The sequence below is a fragment of the Melospiza melodia genome, chromosome 6, assembly GCF_035770615.1.
Source record: "Melospiza melodia melodia isolate bMelMel2 chromosome 6, bMelMel2.pri, whole genome shotgun sequence".
Taxonomy (NCBI): domain Eukaryota; kingdom Metazoa; phylum Chordata; class Aves; order Passeriformes; family Passerellidae; genus Melospiza; species Melospiza melodia.
Window position 1 is genome coordinate 58,359,003 of NC_086199.1, and position 20,046 is coordinate 58,379,048.

The 20,046-nt window shown below is 40.0% G+C and overlaps 1 protein-coding gene across 4 annotated transcripts in view; it reads right to left on the reverse strand.

Moving 5' to 3' along the window:
• TUB (TUB bipartite transcription factor) overlaps nucleotides 1-20,046 on the reverse strand; it is a 142,345-nt gene that overhangs the window by 34,840 nt on the left and 87,459 nt on the right. For 2 of the 4 annotated variants that reach the window (XM_063158522.1, XM_063158519.1), the window contains exons 1-3: nucleotides 13,528-13,601; nucleotides 11,467-11,518; nucleotides 9,972-10,134 (exon numbers count right to left, since the gene is read on the reverse strand). In XM_063158522.1, coding sequence (XP_063014592.1) covers nucleotides 9,972-10,134; nucleotides 11,467-11,518; nucleotides 13,528-13,586 — 274 coding nt within the window. In that variant the 5' untranslated portion in view covers nucleotides 13,587-13,601. Of the gene's footprint in view, nucleotides 1-9,971; nucleotides 10,135-11,466; nucleotides 11,519-13,527; nucleotides 13,602-20,046 lie in introns of those variants that run through there. The other 2 variants (XM_063158520.1, XM_063158523.1) reach the window with 1 other exon arrangement.

The following is a 20,046-nucleotide window of genomic DNA, read 5'->3' on the forward strand; positions in this document are numbered from 1 at the left end:
ACTTTTTAAATATCCAGACAAACTTCTTAAACTCCCCAAAGACTAAATGATTCTCAATGACATGTGGACTGACACTTTTCTCTCTCTGAAGGGGAAAATTCTCCCTAAGCTTCTGGTCTGTGAAGCAACTTTCCTCTTCAGCAAATCTTTCAAGCGCACGAATAGAAATAGAAACGCCAGGGAGATTCTCAGAGGAGAAAGATGAAACAGATTTAGTCATGTCTGTGTAGACTGCAGCTCCCAAACCCACTGCTACCCTCCCCAGCACAGCAATCTGTTATGAGTAGCATTGCATTCACAGCAGGCACCTGAGGCACTCAAACACACGCTCCTTCTCTCATTGTGCAGAGGAAGGGCTCCCTTCCACAGAGAACATACATTAAATTATTGCAGGAGAGACTTGAAGTCCAAAGAAACAGCCTGTCACCACCCAATTTTTCATGTCTGCCTTTGTCCAACACTAATCAGAGGACTGCAATCCCTCTGCTGAGTGGAAATGAGTAGGGCAAAATCAAAGGAGTGAGTGCACAGGGGAAATGGCACATAAAAGACACAGTACACTGGGTCCCACCGCCATGGGCATGGCAGCCTCAGGCTGTGCAGGGAACCAGAGTCAGCTCCCCACAGTCTTTAAAAAGGGGTGATTTGCCAACCCAGCATTTATGCTATATTTTTACCTCAGTCTCTCTCTAAAAACTAAGCTGTGTTCTTTTAATTGTTTGGAAGATGGTAATCCATGTTATAATTAAATTCAGTACTTTACAAATGACCTATATTAAATGGCCAGGCAGTTCTCTAAATCATTTTAAATCTGGATGTATTCATTCACTCAAAAGAAGCACCATTTACTTGGTCCAAAGCAATTATCAATTAGAAAAGGATGAAGTTTTCTGACATTATTAATTGCAAAGTTCATGACTTATCTTCTCTACCTTGCCAGCCATTCTTTCATTTTACCAGTAAAGCCATGATGTTTTTTGAGTTACTTTTGCTTCAAAACTTCAAGCAAGAGGCATCTGATTGTAAGTTCAGTGAGGGAGCTCCAAAGGACAGAGAAAAGAATATTTCCATTGCTTTACTCTGTGAGGCAGAGAGCAGGATTTTAGCCCAGGAGCCATTCTGAGACCTTGGCTGCTGTCTGTGGTAAATGGGCCTTTCAGACACAAGTAATGGAGGCTGCAAAGTAAGATTCAAATCATAAAGGTAATGATACTGTGCCTGGGTTCATGAAAGGAATTGGCACAGAATGTCCTGTTTCCAAAGGATACATTTCTGAGCATTACCATTACATTTAAAGTACTACCTCTATAATAAATCCAAATTTAATCCCAGCATGCCATCCCCACCACAAAACCACCTCATTCTTAGCTTTTAGCTATTTGGCAAATAGCAGACCTCAGCAAAGGCTCACCCACTCACTCATGTGTTTTCTGGTGTTGTCTGCAGATACCAAAAGTGAAGATACCAAAGTTTGCTTTCTGTATAAATTAAGTTCAGGGCACAGCCTTGCATTTAGGCAAGCTCCTGTCAACAGGCCAGCCAGGATTTGGATCCTTGCAGCCTGCAAACCCAAAGGGACAGGTCTGTGAGCCTCCCCTGCTCAGCTGGTCCAGCAGCCTTGGATGTGGAGCAAAGTGAAAAATCCTGTTTTCTGTCTCCAGTGCTCTCTCCTGCCCTGGAGAGCTGGAAGAAGGACCATTTCCAAGGGCTGTGTACTCACTCTGCAGCTGGTCATTAGCATGTGCAGCTTTGAACTTCTCCAAGCAGCATTCCTTCCAGGCCGCCTTTGTGGAGATGAAGCAAGTCAGAGAGCAGTGTTTATCCACAGCCACGTTGTCAGGGGATCAAATGTCCTCCCCTCTGCCCTCTGCTGCATCTTTGGATCATTATCTAACAGACTGACAACAATTTCCCTTCTCAGCAGGATGGAAACCTTCAGGTTAACTCTAGCCTACGTTCTCCACTGGCTCTAGATAGCCCATAAAACAATTTACAGCTCCCTGCAAGAAAGCCTGAATAAGGAAAAGGAGATAAACTGGCTCCCTAAATAATAGTCATTGATACAACCATATGATTACATCCTTTGCTGGACATCAAAAAGTTAAAAACAGTGATAGGCAGCACCAGAGGATAAATAAATTAAGAACCTTAAATGCAGCTATATGGGGATGAAATTTCAGAGACTGTCACTCAAAAATGCTTTAATTTCAGTACAGCTACCCATTTAGGCAGCTTTAAAAATCCCTACTGACGTTATCTTAAACAGTAGGAGACTAGATTTGAAAATCTATCCTGATACTTCATATGCCCACCCCAGATCATTAACATCTTCACTTAAAAACCCAGAGATTTTCCTTTTCCATAAGAATTATTTGTTTGTAATAGAATTTGCATTCAGACAAGAAAAAAATGGAGGAGCAAGTACTGTAGTGAGTCAGCATTCCAAACAGAAAAATCCACTGGACTCTCAGACCTGGTATTTAACTCTAGTTTGAACTTAGTAAATTGTAAAAGAAATGGTTTTGAGATAAATGCCATGCTTACAAATAAAACAACTATGTGACTTTAATTTCAGTATTATTCATCCATGTTCATTAAATCAAGTACTGACTACTAACCTCAACAGAGTATTAAAAAAGTATTTTTCAGGAGACAGAAGGGAGCACAGTGCAATATTAATTCAGGATCTGAGATGAAAAGAAAGAGGAACAAACAGCAAACAGTCTGTTAACATAATACAGGTGAGTATGGAAGGGCTTTGTCAAGGCTGACAAGGGCAGTGTCCCAGCTTTGCCTTGCACCACCAATGTCCTAATTCAGAATAAAGGGAAAAAAGAAACCTTTCCATGAACCAGTTCTGTGATAGACAACACTCCACGTTACAGGGATAAAGCTACAATGCACAGCCAGATAAAAGGATGCAGTTTGTAAGCATGTGAGTAAACTATGATGCAGACAACCCAAGTTCTTTTTCAACTCTGTAAATTACCCACACATATTTATATGAGTGGATGAAAATGTAAAACATGTCTTGTCTTTCCATCTGGCCTTCATGATGAGAAGTTCACACAGGAAATGAGTTTCAAAGCAGCATGAATGAAAATGCAGATTTCTTTTTGCCATTTGTATGACCATATTTCTTGATATGAGTGCTTGTACACTTTTATGATCTTAGAGAAGGAAAAAAAAATCTATGAATCATAACTTACCAATCTCTATCACATAAAAATGCCATGTGCTAAAAAAAAAGGGTGCTTTTGAACAGTACATTATGCAAAGAATGAAGTAAATGAAAAATCACAAAAAGAAAAAACAATTCTAAAATTGTGCAGACTGTCTGGAAAACACTTTAAGTAGAAAGAGGCTGAACCAGACAATGAGGTATGTGAGGCAAGTATAAGGCAAATATTCATTCTATTTACCAACATCTTCTCAACAATAAAAGTGAAACCCAGAACAAGTACCATGCAAAGAAAGATGAACTACAGTTCAGTCAGGGTGTACCTTAACAACTCAGGGGGAATTAGATGTCTTTTTCTTATTGTTGCCTGAGAAGCTCTTGTGTTTCACTGTAAGAATGGCTTGTTGCTTTTCTTTGTGAAGTTCTAGCCTTGGTCATTCTAGCTGCTTATTTGGGCTGTTGTTCATTTTTAGTTTATTCAATCAACCTAGATTCTGCACTGGTCAAGAATTTCTACAATAATTTAAAAGACACTGGAGTCTATCAGAAATATTCTGAAGATGGGCAAACCCATTTACAGTGCTATTAAATATTTCTATTAGTTTTACCTAGACCACACAAATAGTTAAATACAAGAATCTGAATAAGGACAAGGACTTTGGTGTGTTAGTTACTGGTTAATCACATGCAAAGATTTGACTCCTGCCTCAAAATGCTTACAATCAAAGGCATTACTCCTTCAGCTAGTAACTTACAGTCAGATTCCAGATTCCCAAAACCTTATTGACAGTAAATTCCCTAAGGCACCTTGCAGTTTATGCCTCCAACAGTGATGTGATGACCAGGCTGATGCTGAAAAGCTGAAAATGCTCAGAAGTGCAATGGGATGGGTTTTTTAGTGCTCCAATAAAGGAATCAATGTACTTGGGAACTTGGTGCTGCTTAAGGACATTATTAAAAGCTCATTGGTCTAAGAGTTCCTCAGAGAGAACAAGGGAAGGAATTAAATAAAAGATTCTTCTAACCCCCCACATACCTGCTGCCTAATCCTGGGGAGGGGGAAGGCAAAGGCAGCATGTGAAATGGAGAGTTGATAGCAATGAACTAGACTTTGGGAAAGCAGACAACTAATGAGGAAAGCTAAAATGATCTATGGAAAACCCATGCCAGGAAGATGAAAGACAGTGATAAATTACATAATTACTTTGTGATACTGGAGCCCTGAGGGCAGGACTAGGCTTCAATTGCCCTGACCAGCCTCCCTGGGGGGTTCCACCCACACCCTGCCCATGGGCTTTGCTCCAGCTGAGCCCAGGGCTGTGCTGGAGGTGCTGCTTCCCAGCCTGACTCCTGGGAGCATCCTGGCACTGCAGGCAGCTCACCTGCCCCATGGAGATGTGTGCACTGCAGCATCCCTTTCCCACCCTGCCTGGTGCCCTGCAGGGCCCTGGCCCTGGTCCATCCCTTGCCATGTCTGGGGCTGCAGGGAATGCTGCTGGCAGCTCTGCCTGCCCTGCCTGCAGCCTTTGGGATGGGGCTCTGCCTGCCAGGGCATTTCCTGTGCTGGGGGCACCCTCCCTCCTGGCTCCTGAGATGCTGCCCAGGACAGAAAACAGCTAAATATCCACTAGTAACTGAAAGTAAATACACTACAAGTGGGACATCAAAGGAAAGAGAAGGGAGTTTCTCAGGCCATTTCCTCTAAACTTTCCTCTCAAAGAATTCAATACCAAAAACCACAAAAAGACCTGTGGAACACTTGCTACCCGCTGCCCTCTGCTCCTTGCTGCTGGGTTAGTTTGTTTATTTTGGAAGTGCACTGGTGCAGTAAGGATTGCTGACAAATCAAACAGATGCTTTAAAGATTAAGGTGAAGAGACTGCAGCTGAAATAAAGATTTCAGAATATCTGCTTATTGGAAGTTAAATGTTTAGCCCACATGATGTTTGGAGTGCTGCCTGATCTCTCAATATTAACAGCCCTTTGCAAAGAACATTCCTTGCTATCTTCAAAAAATAAACTAATACCTGCTCATTCCAAGGTCAGTGGAAAACAGGGATGGAGAGGCACTCTTCTGATGAACAGGCAAATATATGATTTTTTAAATTAATACTTAACTGATGTCATCTTTTAAAGCTGACAGCTAAGGATGCTCATCAAAAAACTCTCTCTCATCATTCATGGTAAATAGCAGAATGACACGTCAAATTTAACAACCAAAGCTATGAATTGTCATCAGAGGTCTGTTTAACACACCACACAGCCATTACACCTAGATGGGCTGCCAAATGCCAGAGGAGAAAAGGAAAAAAGTCATTCTGCCTTTTTACACATGGTTAATCTAAATTGGAAGTTGCAATGGAAATTACTCTGAGAGTATCTAATTGAAAACATTTTTAATTTCAAGTCTTATATAAAAACACCACAGCTGCAACAAAGTATGGCAATATTAATGAAAGCATATCTGGCACTCATTCAAATCTCTGCCTTCCTCGGTGCTGTGAAAAGAAAAATCACTCCCCAGTGGAAATTCACCATTTTCATAGAAGTAAAATCTCTGTAAAAATGGGCTTTCAGCATTTGCATTAAATGTAATTAAATAATGTAATTAAATTGTTGCAGTAATTAGTGTATCTCTGCATGCTATTTGGCTTCAGGAATGCTCAGTATTTGCAATCCAGATTGAAAAGAACTGTATTTGTAGCAGAATTTTGCAATGTCAAATCAGGCTAAAATGTTTGTTCAGGTTTTCAACAAACTTCACAAAATTGAGCAGAAATACATGAAAACAAGAAAGCAGATGTAACTGTGACATATTTCAGAACAGCAAGTAAAATTTAAAAAAAAACTTTAAGCAAACATGAAGCAATATGTCCTTATGAAGGACACTGAATTGAAAATAAACCAGAACACATGAGGAGAAGACAATGTAAGTGATCTCTCCTACAAAGAAGGATTAAATTTCTTCTGGTGAATGAATGCCTTTGTTGTCTTTTATTTAGAATTTAAACTGAATAGCAATACAAAAAGTTGTTATTGGTTCTTACGTGGCTGTTTATAATGATGAAATAGCAATTGAGCTGCATTTGGTATTGAGAGAGAGAGAGAGAAGGTTTATTGTAAATAGAGCCATAGAACAACATCATGGAAGTCAGTGGAAGGATACCTACTGCTTGAAATGGCAGGCAGATAAATGTGGGGCCTAACCCTACCTACCTGACCTGCAGGTGCTGATGACTGTGTTAGCACTGGCTGGGACTCCAGCTCAAACCAATCCCTCATAGACCTGAGTGCCAGGGAGATTTTATATCATGGTGGTCTTTTCAGCCTAATTCATCTCAGTCCTTACAGGCAACTTTTGTTGTTATTAGTTAATTAGGCATTATGCCAACAACAAAAAGGTTTAAAAATATACACTATATTCAAGTCATTTACAAGGTACAGTAGCTGAAGACTTTTATCTGTATGTGAAATATGGGACATATGAGAAGAAATGTTCTGTGTGGAGACTCGTGCATGGTGAATTCTGCAGAGCCACCTCCTCACTGGAAGAGCACACATCTCCTTAAAAGACGCATGGTACCCAGAGGAATTGCTGGCAACCCTTGGCAGGGAACATAAATACCATTTTGTTCTACCAATGTGTCATTTCTCTGCCTTTAAGTCATCTAAGAAAAAAAAATATGGCATTTCTGGCAATCCACAGTTAGCTTAACTAGCAAAATAGGGTGTTCTACTCTATCTACCCACAAGTAGCTCACCAGGCTGATGCTCTATTCCAGAACAAGAATTACTAACTTTCTACTCCAACCTCTGATAATTATTCTGGAATTATATGAGTTTTTACTGCAGAGTAGAGTTGCCCATGAGGGAACCATTGCAGCACAGATAATGGCATCAGAATAAGCAATGGCAGTGCATGAAGGAGAATTTCCCAGCACAGATAATGGCATCAGAATAAGCAGTGGCAGTGCATGAAGGAGAATTTCCCAGCACAGTTAATGGCATCAGAATAAGCAGTGGCAGTGTATGAAGGAGAATTTCCCAGCATCTGAGAATTGCTGAGATGCTATCTCTGACCTACTTTGCTCAAAGTACCATAGAGATATATCCACACAGGCACCCAATTATTTGTTGAAATCAACAAGTACTTTTGTGCTACACAGAACCAGTGCAAGCTAAAAGAGAGAGTGGAGCAGGATGATAGGTGGAAAGAAGTGTTCTTTCTGTAGCATTTGCTAGCACAGGAATTGATTTCACAAACATGCTCATCCAAGCAGTGTAGTTCATTCAGTAGAGCATCAAGTCCCATCAAAGAGCCATTCTCAATTTGGAATCAGCATGCCCATAACAGCCACAAATGAACGGAAAAGAGCAGAATAGTTCTTTAGAAACAGCCCAGCTGTCTCATGCATCCGACACTGCCACATACAAATGTTTTCATTGAAGGGGGAAAAAAAACCTGCCAGCCCTGAAGCTCAATGCCACAGTTAAAAATGGTCATCAAACCCCAAAATGTTCCCTGCAAACTGGGGAATTGAAGACATTAAGCACATTCCCAGAGAAGGCCACACCAAAAAAGGACACTTCGAGAGTTCTTGTAATATTTTCAAAAGCAACGTGCCTAACAAAGGATTTTACAAGGCCATAAAACACCCTACTAGGTAATTAAATTCTTTTAAGCTGGCTCTGGCAAACTGCATGGTTTATTGCAAGGAGAGCTGTCCCAAGGGATTAACAAATGTCATGTTGAATATGAGAAACATTATATTTCTTTGCTTCTCTGAAACCTTGTGAAATATTAAAAGGGTTTGAGAGACAAATTTAGAACAAACTCATTTAGGGAGAAAAAAATCTAAGTATTCCAGTGAATGGTGTGGTATAATATGACAGGAAGGGTCACTTTTACCTTAAGAGCACAGTTAATCTCACTCATATACTGAGGAAATCCACTCTGGTGCAATTTGGTGTACAATTTAGTTCAGTTAGTACATATATGAAATTTGTTACCAATAATGTGATGATAATATCTTTTTCTCAGATTTGTGAAAATTAAAACCTTGATCAACTGGCAATATAAGGGGTTTAGTAAACAACACTATCTCTCTGCTATATTATTTGTCAGGATTGCTTTTACCTTTGATAAACTCTTGAGTGTAAGAGGAAAAAGAGAAAATTTCTATTTTGTCTGATTAAAAAATAAACACACTAAATGTTTGTGCTAAATCAAATATTTTGATTTAGACTGGAAAGCCATTCAGTTTAATCTTTGAAAATTACATCCCAGACCCTGAGAAACACGCAGTAAAGAGAAATGTTACTATTTAATATTTAATAGAAAAAAGTAATTAAAATAATTCTAAGTTGAAAAAATAATTCTCCATCTGAAACCACTTATGGTATCCTATTTGCTGATAGAAAAAAGATTTAAAAGGCCCATTATTACCAAAATCTCAACATTTAAACAATGTAATTTCCAGATTCTAACAGTAAATTCTGTAGCTGTAATCAGCTAAAAAATTCCACCAATTGCTTACCAGGAGGAAAGACTCTGAAACCTGCACTTCTCAGAGCAGAATTTGTTATTGTATACTAAATACCCACCTTGTTCTTATGGAAAACAAAACCACCAAGTGAAAACAAACAACAGGGAGACAAAATGTCCAGCACGTTGAGTAAAACTGACAGAAATTTGAACTGAATGCCGGGTTAAATTTTTGTTTGTATAAGAGTAGGATACTGGTTGTTATTGGTTCTTTTAACAGAGTTAGATTCACAAAAGCATATTAAGATTTAATGTGTAAACCCCAAAACCAAAGTACTCTCCCAGCTAACACCATTGCCAGCCAGAAATCTGCCAGCTGCATTCCCAATCAATATCAGTAGATACTGATTCAGCTTCTGTCCCACAAACTCATCGATAGTCAGGGAAGGAAGCCTTTTGCTATTGAAGCTTATGAATTCCCTCATGAATTACATTCAACTTAATGATCTGCAAAACAAGAAAACTGGAAAATTACTGCTCTCTATAGATCTGGGAGGTGTTACCAACCTGGAATGATATCTACAAGAGTCAAATTTTTGACAAGGATTACCCAAGCTGCCCATTAGGAAATCCTGAGGAAAAGTACACACATACCATTTTAGAGGGCCAAAAAAGCATGGGCAATATGAGGACAGAACTAAATAATGCCTGGTTTCCTTAGGATTTATTTCTGATTATTAATGTCTTTGAAAAGAAATGACATAATTTTTTCCCCTATGGGTGTGATGCCTTAAATGACTCTATTCCTACTGGATCCTGTAATCTTTAATGAGAAAATGGAGACATTGTACGAGTTTGAAATGTTCTTCTCTACCTGTTTTAATGGACGTTGGAGAAACACAGAATCTTGAAAATTACTATATTCAGTCCTAGCTGAACTTAGTTAATAGGTTTCACATTTGTCATTACCTCTGTTAGGTTTAAGCAAAATTACACGCAGAGGAACATTCAGAGTGGAACCCATCAGCTCCACTTAGGAACCAAGGCTGAAGACACTTAAATAGCCATGGCAGAAGGGACAAGCTGTCTCTTTCCCAGTTCAGCACTGAAATGGCAGCTAGGTACCTTGCTCCCTCCTGTTAGGCTACAATTGCAAATTCTGACGGTTTTATCCCCAAACACAAGTGAAGGATATCAATGATTTACTGAAACATGCAAAACAAGAGCTTTTGTTCTCCTGAGCATAAAATGAGCACCACACCAGGACTCTGAGCAAATACAGCTGCAGGAGGTGGCATTCTGTACCATGATATATGGTGCTGCTGTTGCTGTTGAGATAGGATTCAACCAGCGGGGCCTGCTCCTCCGAATGTTTCGTCCTGCGCGTCCTCGCCCGGCTGTCCACGTTGGACTGAACCATCAGTGGCTCCTGGCGCTTCTTTTTCTGCTTCTGTTCCAGCAGTGCTCTCTGGAGAAAAGACAGAGAAAAGCATCTGTTACTGCCCTCCAAACAGCAGCATCCTACCCTGGAAAACCACGGTCAGCTTTACCCTTTCCCCGGCTCTACAGCGGCGGCATTTGGCAGGCAGGAGATTGGGACGTCGGGTTACAGGAAACCTTTCCAGAAAACCACCACAACCAGCCCACTGCTGAAACACCTTCTGCTGAAAACAGCAAATAATTAAAATACATCTTTCTGAGCAGCCCACCAGCTGTCAGAGCTTGCTTGGAAATAACCCTTGGGAAAACAACAGTGTGAGAATACTGGCTGTGAAGCAATGGGAGGGTAAGCAAGGGCACGAGGCAGAGATGCCAATTTCAGTTTCTGTAAATTAAAAGCAGGTAATTGCAAACTAGAATCAAGTGATAATACTGGACACAAGCCTAATTTAACAGCTATAATAGATGAACTTTAATTAAACACTTAAATTTCTCAGCTAGACCTGGTGAAAACCAAAATCTTTGGCATCCAGTGGCACCATTGGGACCTAATTTGAGCCCTCTTCCACAACCTCAGAGAACTAAACTGTTCATTTTACTTATCTATTACCTTACCTTTTCCTTGCTTCTGTACAGTGATACTTTAGTTTCTAGAAAGGAGATGCAATAAAACTGAGGAATAAAAATGGAGAGTGAACTCTTTCAGCTCCCTAAGTTGTGTTAACACCTCAACATGACTCCACCATAATCAGAATTAAGCACAGGATTATGGCATAAATAGTACTTGAATTTGAAAATGAGATGCTGTTAGACATGCAAGCTGATGAAATAGTGGCAATAGAAAAGGATAAAATTACTCACAAGGTTTAACTATAAAAATGACAGCATTTTTTGAGAAGGGGACCACAGAAATCAAAAAAAATCAGAAACCTCAACTCCCATTAAAATGTGATGACACAATTCCCTCAGATTTCATGTTCTGACTCCCTTGCACATGTAGGAATGCAGTCAGAAAATAGGCAACATTGCGCACAGGGCCACTAGGTTACAGCCACAAGAGCTAAATTCACTGAATAAAAACTTTGTGGTTAACCTCTGTTGGCTGGTGTGACTGCTCCATCGAGGGGGTAATAAATGCATTGTACAATAGCTTAAAACAAGTCCAAGGCAGTGGAAATCACTCAAACCACAGTCAGAAGACAAATTTTAATGAAAGTTAGACTTGTGAGTTAACTTCAGCCTCCACAGATCTCTCTTCTGCATCTCCCAATCAGAGGATGCCATTTTCTATCAATTATCAGTGTTTTCATTACTCCAGGATTCAGATTTTAAGGAGCAAGGTCCTCCTCCAAAATCTTACCTGTCTGTCAAGCTTCTGCTGACGCAGGCTGCTCCCCTCATCATCCAGAACACTGCAAAGACAAAGAGTACATAATTGGAACAAATTTGTCACTCAAAACAACACCTAACAGCACACAGTGGAGGAAACTCTCGCAGGAGTTATCCATATAAAAAAGTGTATGGATAACTCTGCCTTAACTGAAAAAAACTTGGCTTCAGAGGATTTAAATGCAGTCCACAAAAAATTGCAAAACTCTGGCTCACACAAACTTCAACAAAAATATATAATCAGGCAGCTCAGAAAGAAATGCAAACTGTCTACAACTTGGTTTCTTTTCCACTCTCTTCTAATGCAAAACATCAATGCATAGAGCACTGAAATTGAAAAACTGCACATAAAGCCTAGAAAAAGGGAGGAGTGTAAGTGAACTGCTTAGCAACTCCGCAGTATTTAAAATTATGGTAAGAAAATTAACCTAATCTTTTGCACACTGAAAACCATAATATATTCCTGAATATTCCTGGATATTTATTCCTGAGAAGTCACACTTTGTGCCACACACTTCAACATTTAGAGGTAGGCAAGATGAACAGCATTGCTCAGTGCCATATTTCTCTCTGCTAATTGTTGCTTGTTGGGAGCACTGAATGCTCCTGTGAATTCAATCACTTTCATTAATTAGATATTAAAGACTGGCATTGAAATCAAAAAGCTATTTTTGCAAAGTACTTTAGCAAACTACTGACTAGGCTTTATTTTTCTGGAGAACAAAGGTCTCTATTGTAAGGACACTATAGTTAAACATTGAACATAGATAATTGAATCTTTTAAACAGTAATAGGTCATCTACAGGGAAAATAGTGTTATAGAACAAAAACAATAGCCTCTTACAAGGAAAATTAATTTTCTCCTACAATACACTTTTATAAAATGTTAGCCCCTTCTCTTATCTCACTCTTAACAATTAAAAAGAGCAAAAACAAAGATCCAGGACAAACAAACCTGGATTCTGACCTACATACAAACCAACAGTACTGCAATGGAAATTGCATTAAAATGTGAATCTCATGTATTAATTCACAGTCTTTAAGAGACAGTAACACTAGTAGAGTTAGAACAGCTAATAAAGGCATGCATAATGCCCCCTTTCCAATGCCAGCATTATCAAAGACCTATAATTAAGCATTTCTGGTGGAATCAGCCTTTTACAATTTTTATTAGGTTATATGCTACAAAAGGCTGATGTTCCACAGATTGAAACTGTGCTGTTCAAGTACCTCAGGTATGAAATTACCATCTCCTGTAGAAGTAATGCATTGCCCATACTCCACAAAAAAGATTAAAGAAAAAAAACCCTCACAGTCATAACAATGTTCTGCTTTACACCAAGCATACTTCATTTTATAAATTGCAGAAGTTATAAAAGGAAGACACACATTCCTCCATGGTATACAATATCAGGTTTGCAGAAGAGTGTTTCACTACGCCTGCAGCAGTATCAGCTGCACTGCCAGAAAGCAGAACTACCCTAACGGAGATTTTCAGCCAAAAACTTGAGTAAAAGATGCCTAAGTATAAAGTTTCAGGCTCGATGGCCTGAACAAATCCTCCTCATTTCAGACAATGCCTGAGAAAAAGCCAAAACCATGCAGTGATGCTAACAGAGACCCCTAGAACTGCAGAGGCAGTAATGCATACACACCATCCCAGCATCCATGTCCTGGCATGACACACTGCAGGGAATATGGGGGCAGGAAAATGTCCTGTGCCTGCATGGGAAGCCACAACAAGGCAAATTCAGGTTCAGGCACAGCTGCTGTATGTCTCTTAATGCCCAGCTGTAGCATGGTAAACATGGCAGTTTAAATAACACCAAACAGATTTGCATTCAGCATTCCAGGAATGCAAAGCAGCTATCAGATACACCAGAGGACTGCCAAAAAAATATAAAACTCCATCCAAAAACTATGGATGTTGCAATGCTAAAACACCTCTCCACATTGTCCTTCTTACTGCAAGGCTTTTTTTTTTAAAGCTTCTGAATATATGCAATCAAAGCTGAGACTGAGAGCAGCATACCTTGAAAACCAGATGACAATGTCATCTGGAGCTTCCAGCTCTGTCCTTATCCACTTCATATTTAATAAAGTTCTGAGTAGTTTTCCACAACCTTTTTTAGGCATGCATAAAAGACAAGCCTCGCATTTAACATTCAACAAAAAAAACTGAATTCCAGCTTTCTTCACTGACACCAAGGATGCTGGACTGGTATAAAAATGCCTTGCCCCCACCACTCTTCTGAATCCTTCACAGGATAATGTTAAAAAAGGCATTAATACCACCAACTCTATCTATTTTAACAGTTACTCAGTTCCAGTATCACTGCAAAGCTGCATTCTGTCCTTTCTTCGTGTCCAACAACACTTATGCAACTCCAAATACAAAAAGGGTTCAGTTTAGCCTATATATTCTGCTACAACAACAGAGCGCTCCACTTTCAGACTGCACTTTGTCAGAGTTCTCTGCAGAACTGCTGGACCTTGGAGCTGCTGACCAGCAGCCAACATTTCACATTCCCCAATTTCCAATGAACAAAGTCTCCTGAAACTGGGTGCCTTCCAAGATATGCCATTAAGGGAAGTCAGGGTTTAAATACATGCATGCATAAATAAGTAAGTAAATAAATAAATAATATAAGCTCTGTTTCCATAGCAATTCCATCAGGCCCTCGCTCTGGCTCCCTTGAAAAACATCTGCAGAGGACTCTGAGATGAAGTGTGTAAGTGCCACTGACCCTTTTTCTCACACTTCACCGAGTCCTTGCAGAAAGATTTAGCAGATCATCTCATCATAGCACCTGGCATTCTCTCGGATGCTCCAGGGTCCAAGAGCTGAAATCCAGCTCTGGATTTCTGCCTTTTATTTCTTTGGAAAACACAAAAGAGTGTGAGGAGAAGCACAGCCTTTGCCCTTCCTCAAAAGAGCAGGAATCAATTGCTCATCCCTCTGGAAAGGTTGTACACGTGGTGAGGACCCAGCCTGTCCTGCCCAGTCTTTTCATTGCACTCTGGTTCAAATAACGGGGATGGTCAGAAACTAAAGGCCCAGTACAGCAGAAAAACTGTGACTGAAAGATGGCAGGAAATAATCTCAGAGAGAGAGGGAGAGAGGCTGTTAGAACAATTCTGCCTACATGTTTGATGTGATGCTAGAAAATCCCAGGAGCAGCATGAAACTCAGTCAGATTTAATAGAGAAATATAACTTTATAATTCATGAAAATTGAATTATTGAAGAGCATGCATACATATTAGCAATCTGCTCAGCACACTGAAGTATCCTGAAGATCCAGTAAGATTAATTTTTGCTCCTATTAGATCAAGGATCATGCATCTGCCTGGCATCTTGGCTATAGCTCTGACCCACTTAAAACAAAAAGCAATTTTACACTATACATAATATTGTAAACAGCCTTTCAGCTCTGCAGTAATAGTCTAGTCCAAATTCAGCTGACAGTTCTGAGCTTGGATATATTTCCTAGCAGATTCAGGAAAAAAACATCCATCTATACAGAACTTGAACAGTCCACCCATTTAGAAGTTACTAGTGCTGGGTTTATGAAGTCAAGCCTATTGTAAAGATTCCTATCAGTTGCTTGGACCAAGGCCCACAGAGATTTAAGTATTATTTTAGATAGCATTATTTTAAAATTTCAATAAAGGCATTTGAGTCAAACATCTCAACTCCTGTTTTTTAAAGGGAAAAACATTAAAAGTAAAATCACATTTTAGTCAAAGTATTATTTTTTCATACCACCCTTTTAAGACACAAAATCTATTTTGCAGAAACAGTTTCAACACTGAATTCAATTTATAGTAAGCCAGGCTTACTAAAGTACTGCATGTCATAACAAAGATGAAAACATGTGAACGAATTTTAGTATTCTAAGTTTTTAATAATGTCTGTTCCTTAAAAAAAATTTCATGAGAAACCCAAGACCAATCAGGTTTTAAGGATGGAACTTCATGATTACAGAAAGCTCCACACTTCACTGAGATGAGATGAAGGCAGAAGATTCTGTAAGTCAATATCTTGCTCAATTTTTACTGTAATTCCACATGAGATCATTTCAGTTAAAGTAAAATCTGAGAAGACTTAATTCAAATAACTATTTTCACAGCAAGTACTTCGCCTTTGCTCTTTGAAAATGCAAACTGCTTGTGTTTCATGAAGCCATTGCAAGAAAAAACAATTAAGAAGAAATGTTTCTAATTAGAATGTCCAAGATGCATGTAGTCACTGCTTTTATTTAAGGGTTTTTTTTAAAGAAAAAGTCTGCCACAGTAAAGCAGCTCTATTGCTTCTGCCTGATGAACAAGGCAATGCTTTTGTTCCTTCCTGACACACTGTTTCATTAAGGAACATTTTTCATGAAAATAACTTTTTTTACCAGGACAAAGGTCCAAAATCTCACCTAGCACATCTTTACAGTCCAGCCCCAAAACATGCAGCTGGTCAAACAAGCAGACTCATACTAACACTAAACTTTAACACACTGTTTGAGAAGTGTCACCCTTGTATTTCCTCTTTTTGTTGCTTTATAATCTATTATGAACAGCAGCACCCAAAAACTCTGTGTGAAATCAGGGACCTTTGCACAAGCAAAATGAATATACATAGGCAGAGAAAATTCCTGAAACAAACAGTTCACATTATAAAAGATGAAGAACTGGATAAGAAATTTTTCCTCCCATTTAGAACACTGAACCAGAAGCAAATGGAAAATTAGAAGGGGTATTTTCATCTTGAGTTTTTTCTGCCATATTGTGAACTTCAATTCAAAAAACAATGGATGATCAAACCAGATAGAAAGAAAAAAAAATACACCATACCAGACTAATCTTCAAGATCATTTAGATCTTTTCCATGCACTCCTGCTGTGAAGAAAGCTGCTATGTTGCTGTGTCAAGACAAACAGGTTATGGGATCCTTAAGAGTACAACAGACTCAAAAGAACAAGAATGGGTGTAATGTGCCATTTGAATATTACAGTCTCCAAAAACAGGAAATAAAATTCCTGTAAAGAGATAGCCCTTATCTGACTGGATACCATCTGTCATATTCACCCAATTACACTTCTCTTAATCTCTGTAAAGTCTCTGCAGTTCCATAAAGCCCAACTGCTCTCAATAATGTTACTGTTAAGTCCTTAAGAATGAGCTTTCCTGCAGCACTGATGAAATGCTGCTGTAAATGCCATTTATGGGGTTAGGGATCTTGTTTTATGTGGGGACTTGCAGGTGCTCTGGGGGGAATGGCACACATTTAGGGTCTTCAAACAAGGGAAATTCAACCAACTCCCAAGCAGTGAAGTCAGCAGAAATGCCAACACCTGCAAATCCCCACACCTGCAAGTCCCCACATAAAACAAGATCTGCTGGCCCACAAACTGAGCACACCAGAAGCCACTTGGGAGAACATTATTGTATCAGGCACATAGGCTAATCAAAGACTTACAAATGAGATAAAGCACTCTGAAAGGGCTCTCCTCATGCTAGGAATCATCAAGGCTTTCTGACCCTAAAGCAGCTGCTCAGTCATCTGATTTACAGCAAAACCTGCAGCCCTCTCTTTACAGTAAAATGAGTGACTGCTTTGCTGGGTCACCTAAACCAGCAGAAGTCTGGATATTGAGGAGCAACCCAAGGACATTGAATATTATTTTGCCCTTCTACTGCAAAGATCAGCAACAACAGTACTTGGATTCCTCCTATGCCACATTCAGAGGGTAGAGAGGGCAACAACCTACCCTTACAGGCCACCTCTCAGTCACCACTGAACTGACCAGGAAACTACAGATACCAGGAACTCCTGCAGTAATGGAAATTGCATTTCTTTAGGCAAAGCTTCAGAGGAATAAAGTATTTCACTGTGACTCTCACATAATAAATAAAAGCATGCCAGTCCAGGAGTACGGCATCATCTCTTCTGCCTGTGCAGAAGACCCCTAAAAAGACTGAAAATAATAAGGAAAAGGATAAGGAAAAAAAGGCAGAAACATGAAACAAATTTGTGAAAGAAGTATCAGCACCAAGCCAGCCACACAACAGAAGATGCAGAGGATCATACACTGTGCTGATGATCCAAATGGCACTGAAAGTAATGCCTGCAGGGCAGATGGCTGATAGCAGACTGCATTTGCAGTTACACAAATAATTACAGAACCAAACGCATTATTTTCTTCTCAAATCCTGGATGGCAAACTAGTTTAAAAATCAGCAAATTAATGAGACCTTCCCGAAAGGTTGTTGGTACTATTTGCTCCAGTAAGGTTTATCTAAATGTCCTTTGTACATTAAGATTTATGACACTCATTATGTCTGGCAACAGTTCTGCAGATTAACTGAAAGCAAATGTAACAACAGGAGCACATTCATATTTTTTTTCCTTAATTCCATGTAGATAATTGTTAAGATTAATTCCAGCCAAATCCTCAGCATGGCCACACAATTGCCAGAGATCAGGTTGGGAAAGCTAAAGCCCTGATAGAATTAAATCTGGCCAGAGATGTCAAGGACAGCAACACAAGCTTCTGTAAGTACACTGCTGAGTAAAGAAGATGAGGGAAAACATGTGCCCTCTCCAGAAGGAAATGGGAGACCTGGTTACCTGGGACATGGAGAGGGCTGAGGTACTCAGAGACTTCTTTGACTCAGACTTCACTAGCGAGTGCTCCAGGCACAGAGCCTGAGTGCAGAAGGGAAATGCAGGGACCAGGGGAATGAAGAACTGCTCTCCATAGGATAAAGCCAGGTTTGAGACCACCTCAGGCAGCTAGAGGTGCAGGAGTCCACAGCACCAGATGAGATGCATCCTCAGTCCTGAGAGAATTGTCAGAAGGAGTAGCTAAACCACCACACATCATACTTGAGATGTGGCAGTCCAGGGAAGTTCCTATGGAACTCAGGCACATGGAAAATGAGGAGATGGTTGGTGACAGCAAACATAGCAACAGCAAGGGCAGATCATGCCTGAAATATCTGGTGGCCTACTGTGACAGGGCTGCAGCACTGGTGGATGAGGGAAGAGACACAGACATCATCTTCCTGAGCTTTTGCAAAGCATTTGACACAGTCTTGCACAACACCCTTGTCTCTAAACTGCAGTGGCATGGATTTAACAGATAAAGCCCTCATGGATGAGGAACTGGCTTGATGGTCACACTCATGGTGAACGTCAAAGAGTCATGGTCAATGGTTTGGTGTCCAGGTGGAGACCAGCCTGCAGGGACATTCCCAGGGTCAGTACTAGGACTAGTGCAGCTGTTCTGACATGGACAGTGGCATCAAGGACACCTTCAGTAAATCTGCCAACACCACCAAGCTGTGTGGTGTATGACACGCTGGAGGGAAGGGATGCCATCCTGAGGGACTCTTGACAGGCTGGAGAGGTAGGGCTGTATAAACCTCATGAAGTTAAACAAGGCCAAGAGCAAGGTCCTGCAGCTGCGTCAGAGTCAGGGAAAATACATTTTTAGATGCAGATGTATTACAGGATATATTAAAACTAACACTGACCATTCACTGAGCAAATAACCCAATAGACTCTCAGTGCTGAAGGGAAAAACAGGAGTTCTGCAGATATTTCAGATATGCTTTGAAGTAATGAGATCCAGCTTTGAGTAAAATCAGAATAAAACTGCAGTCACAGAAAGAAAAGAAACTACAGTTTAGGACCTGAAATGCCTGGGCTGACAGCTTTCAGTGAGGATGATAAGCAGCCAGGAAAAGATCTAGCGAGATGAAAAGCAAAACTATTCCCTACAGCACATTGCATGTTTTAAATAACTGAACTACAGGGCTGCCACTACTGCCCTGGAAAGATCAGTTGAACTAATATTTGTACAGACTCATTCTCTGCAATTACACAGAACTGAACAAGAGAGCATATGGCAGTAAAATGCAGGTAATGAAAATATCACCTACTGCAAGAGCTGGGTTATTTCTCGCCCTTCCTCAACACACACAAACTCTGAACAAAACGTAAGAGAAGGAATCTATGTCCCAAAAGAGACAGGTGAATTTAATAAACATGAATGATGGAGCAGTAAAACACAATAGCCTTTGGGTGATCTATGCTAAAATTGTATTTAAAGTAGTTTGACGAGAAGTACCTGCACAGAAGCAAATTGTGAAGGAAAAAAAAACCCCACTGTGACCTGGAGATACAGTACCTGCAATGCAGATGGATCCAGATGACAAATGACATGACTTTCAGGAAGTGCCTTTATCGAAAACACATCGCTGCCAGCACTGGAAAGATCCAGCCCGAGCAGCCAGGTTTCTCTCTCAGTACCCAAACCCAGCCAATCTCAGCTGTTAGAACAGTAAAATATATGCACAAACAAACCAAACCCCTTAATGTACAAAGCACCCAACCACAACAAACAGTACATTAAATAAGCAGAAACTAGGGAAAAGTATTGTCTGGATAAGGAGACAGCACTGACACATACATACACTGCAGAACAAGAGTTCCCTGCCTGGACCACAATGATTCTCCCATCCCATTACTGCTGACCAGGTAAAAGGTGTCACCC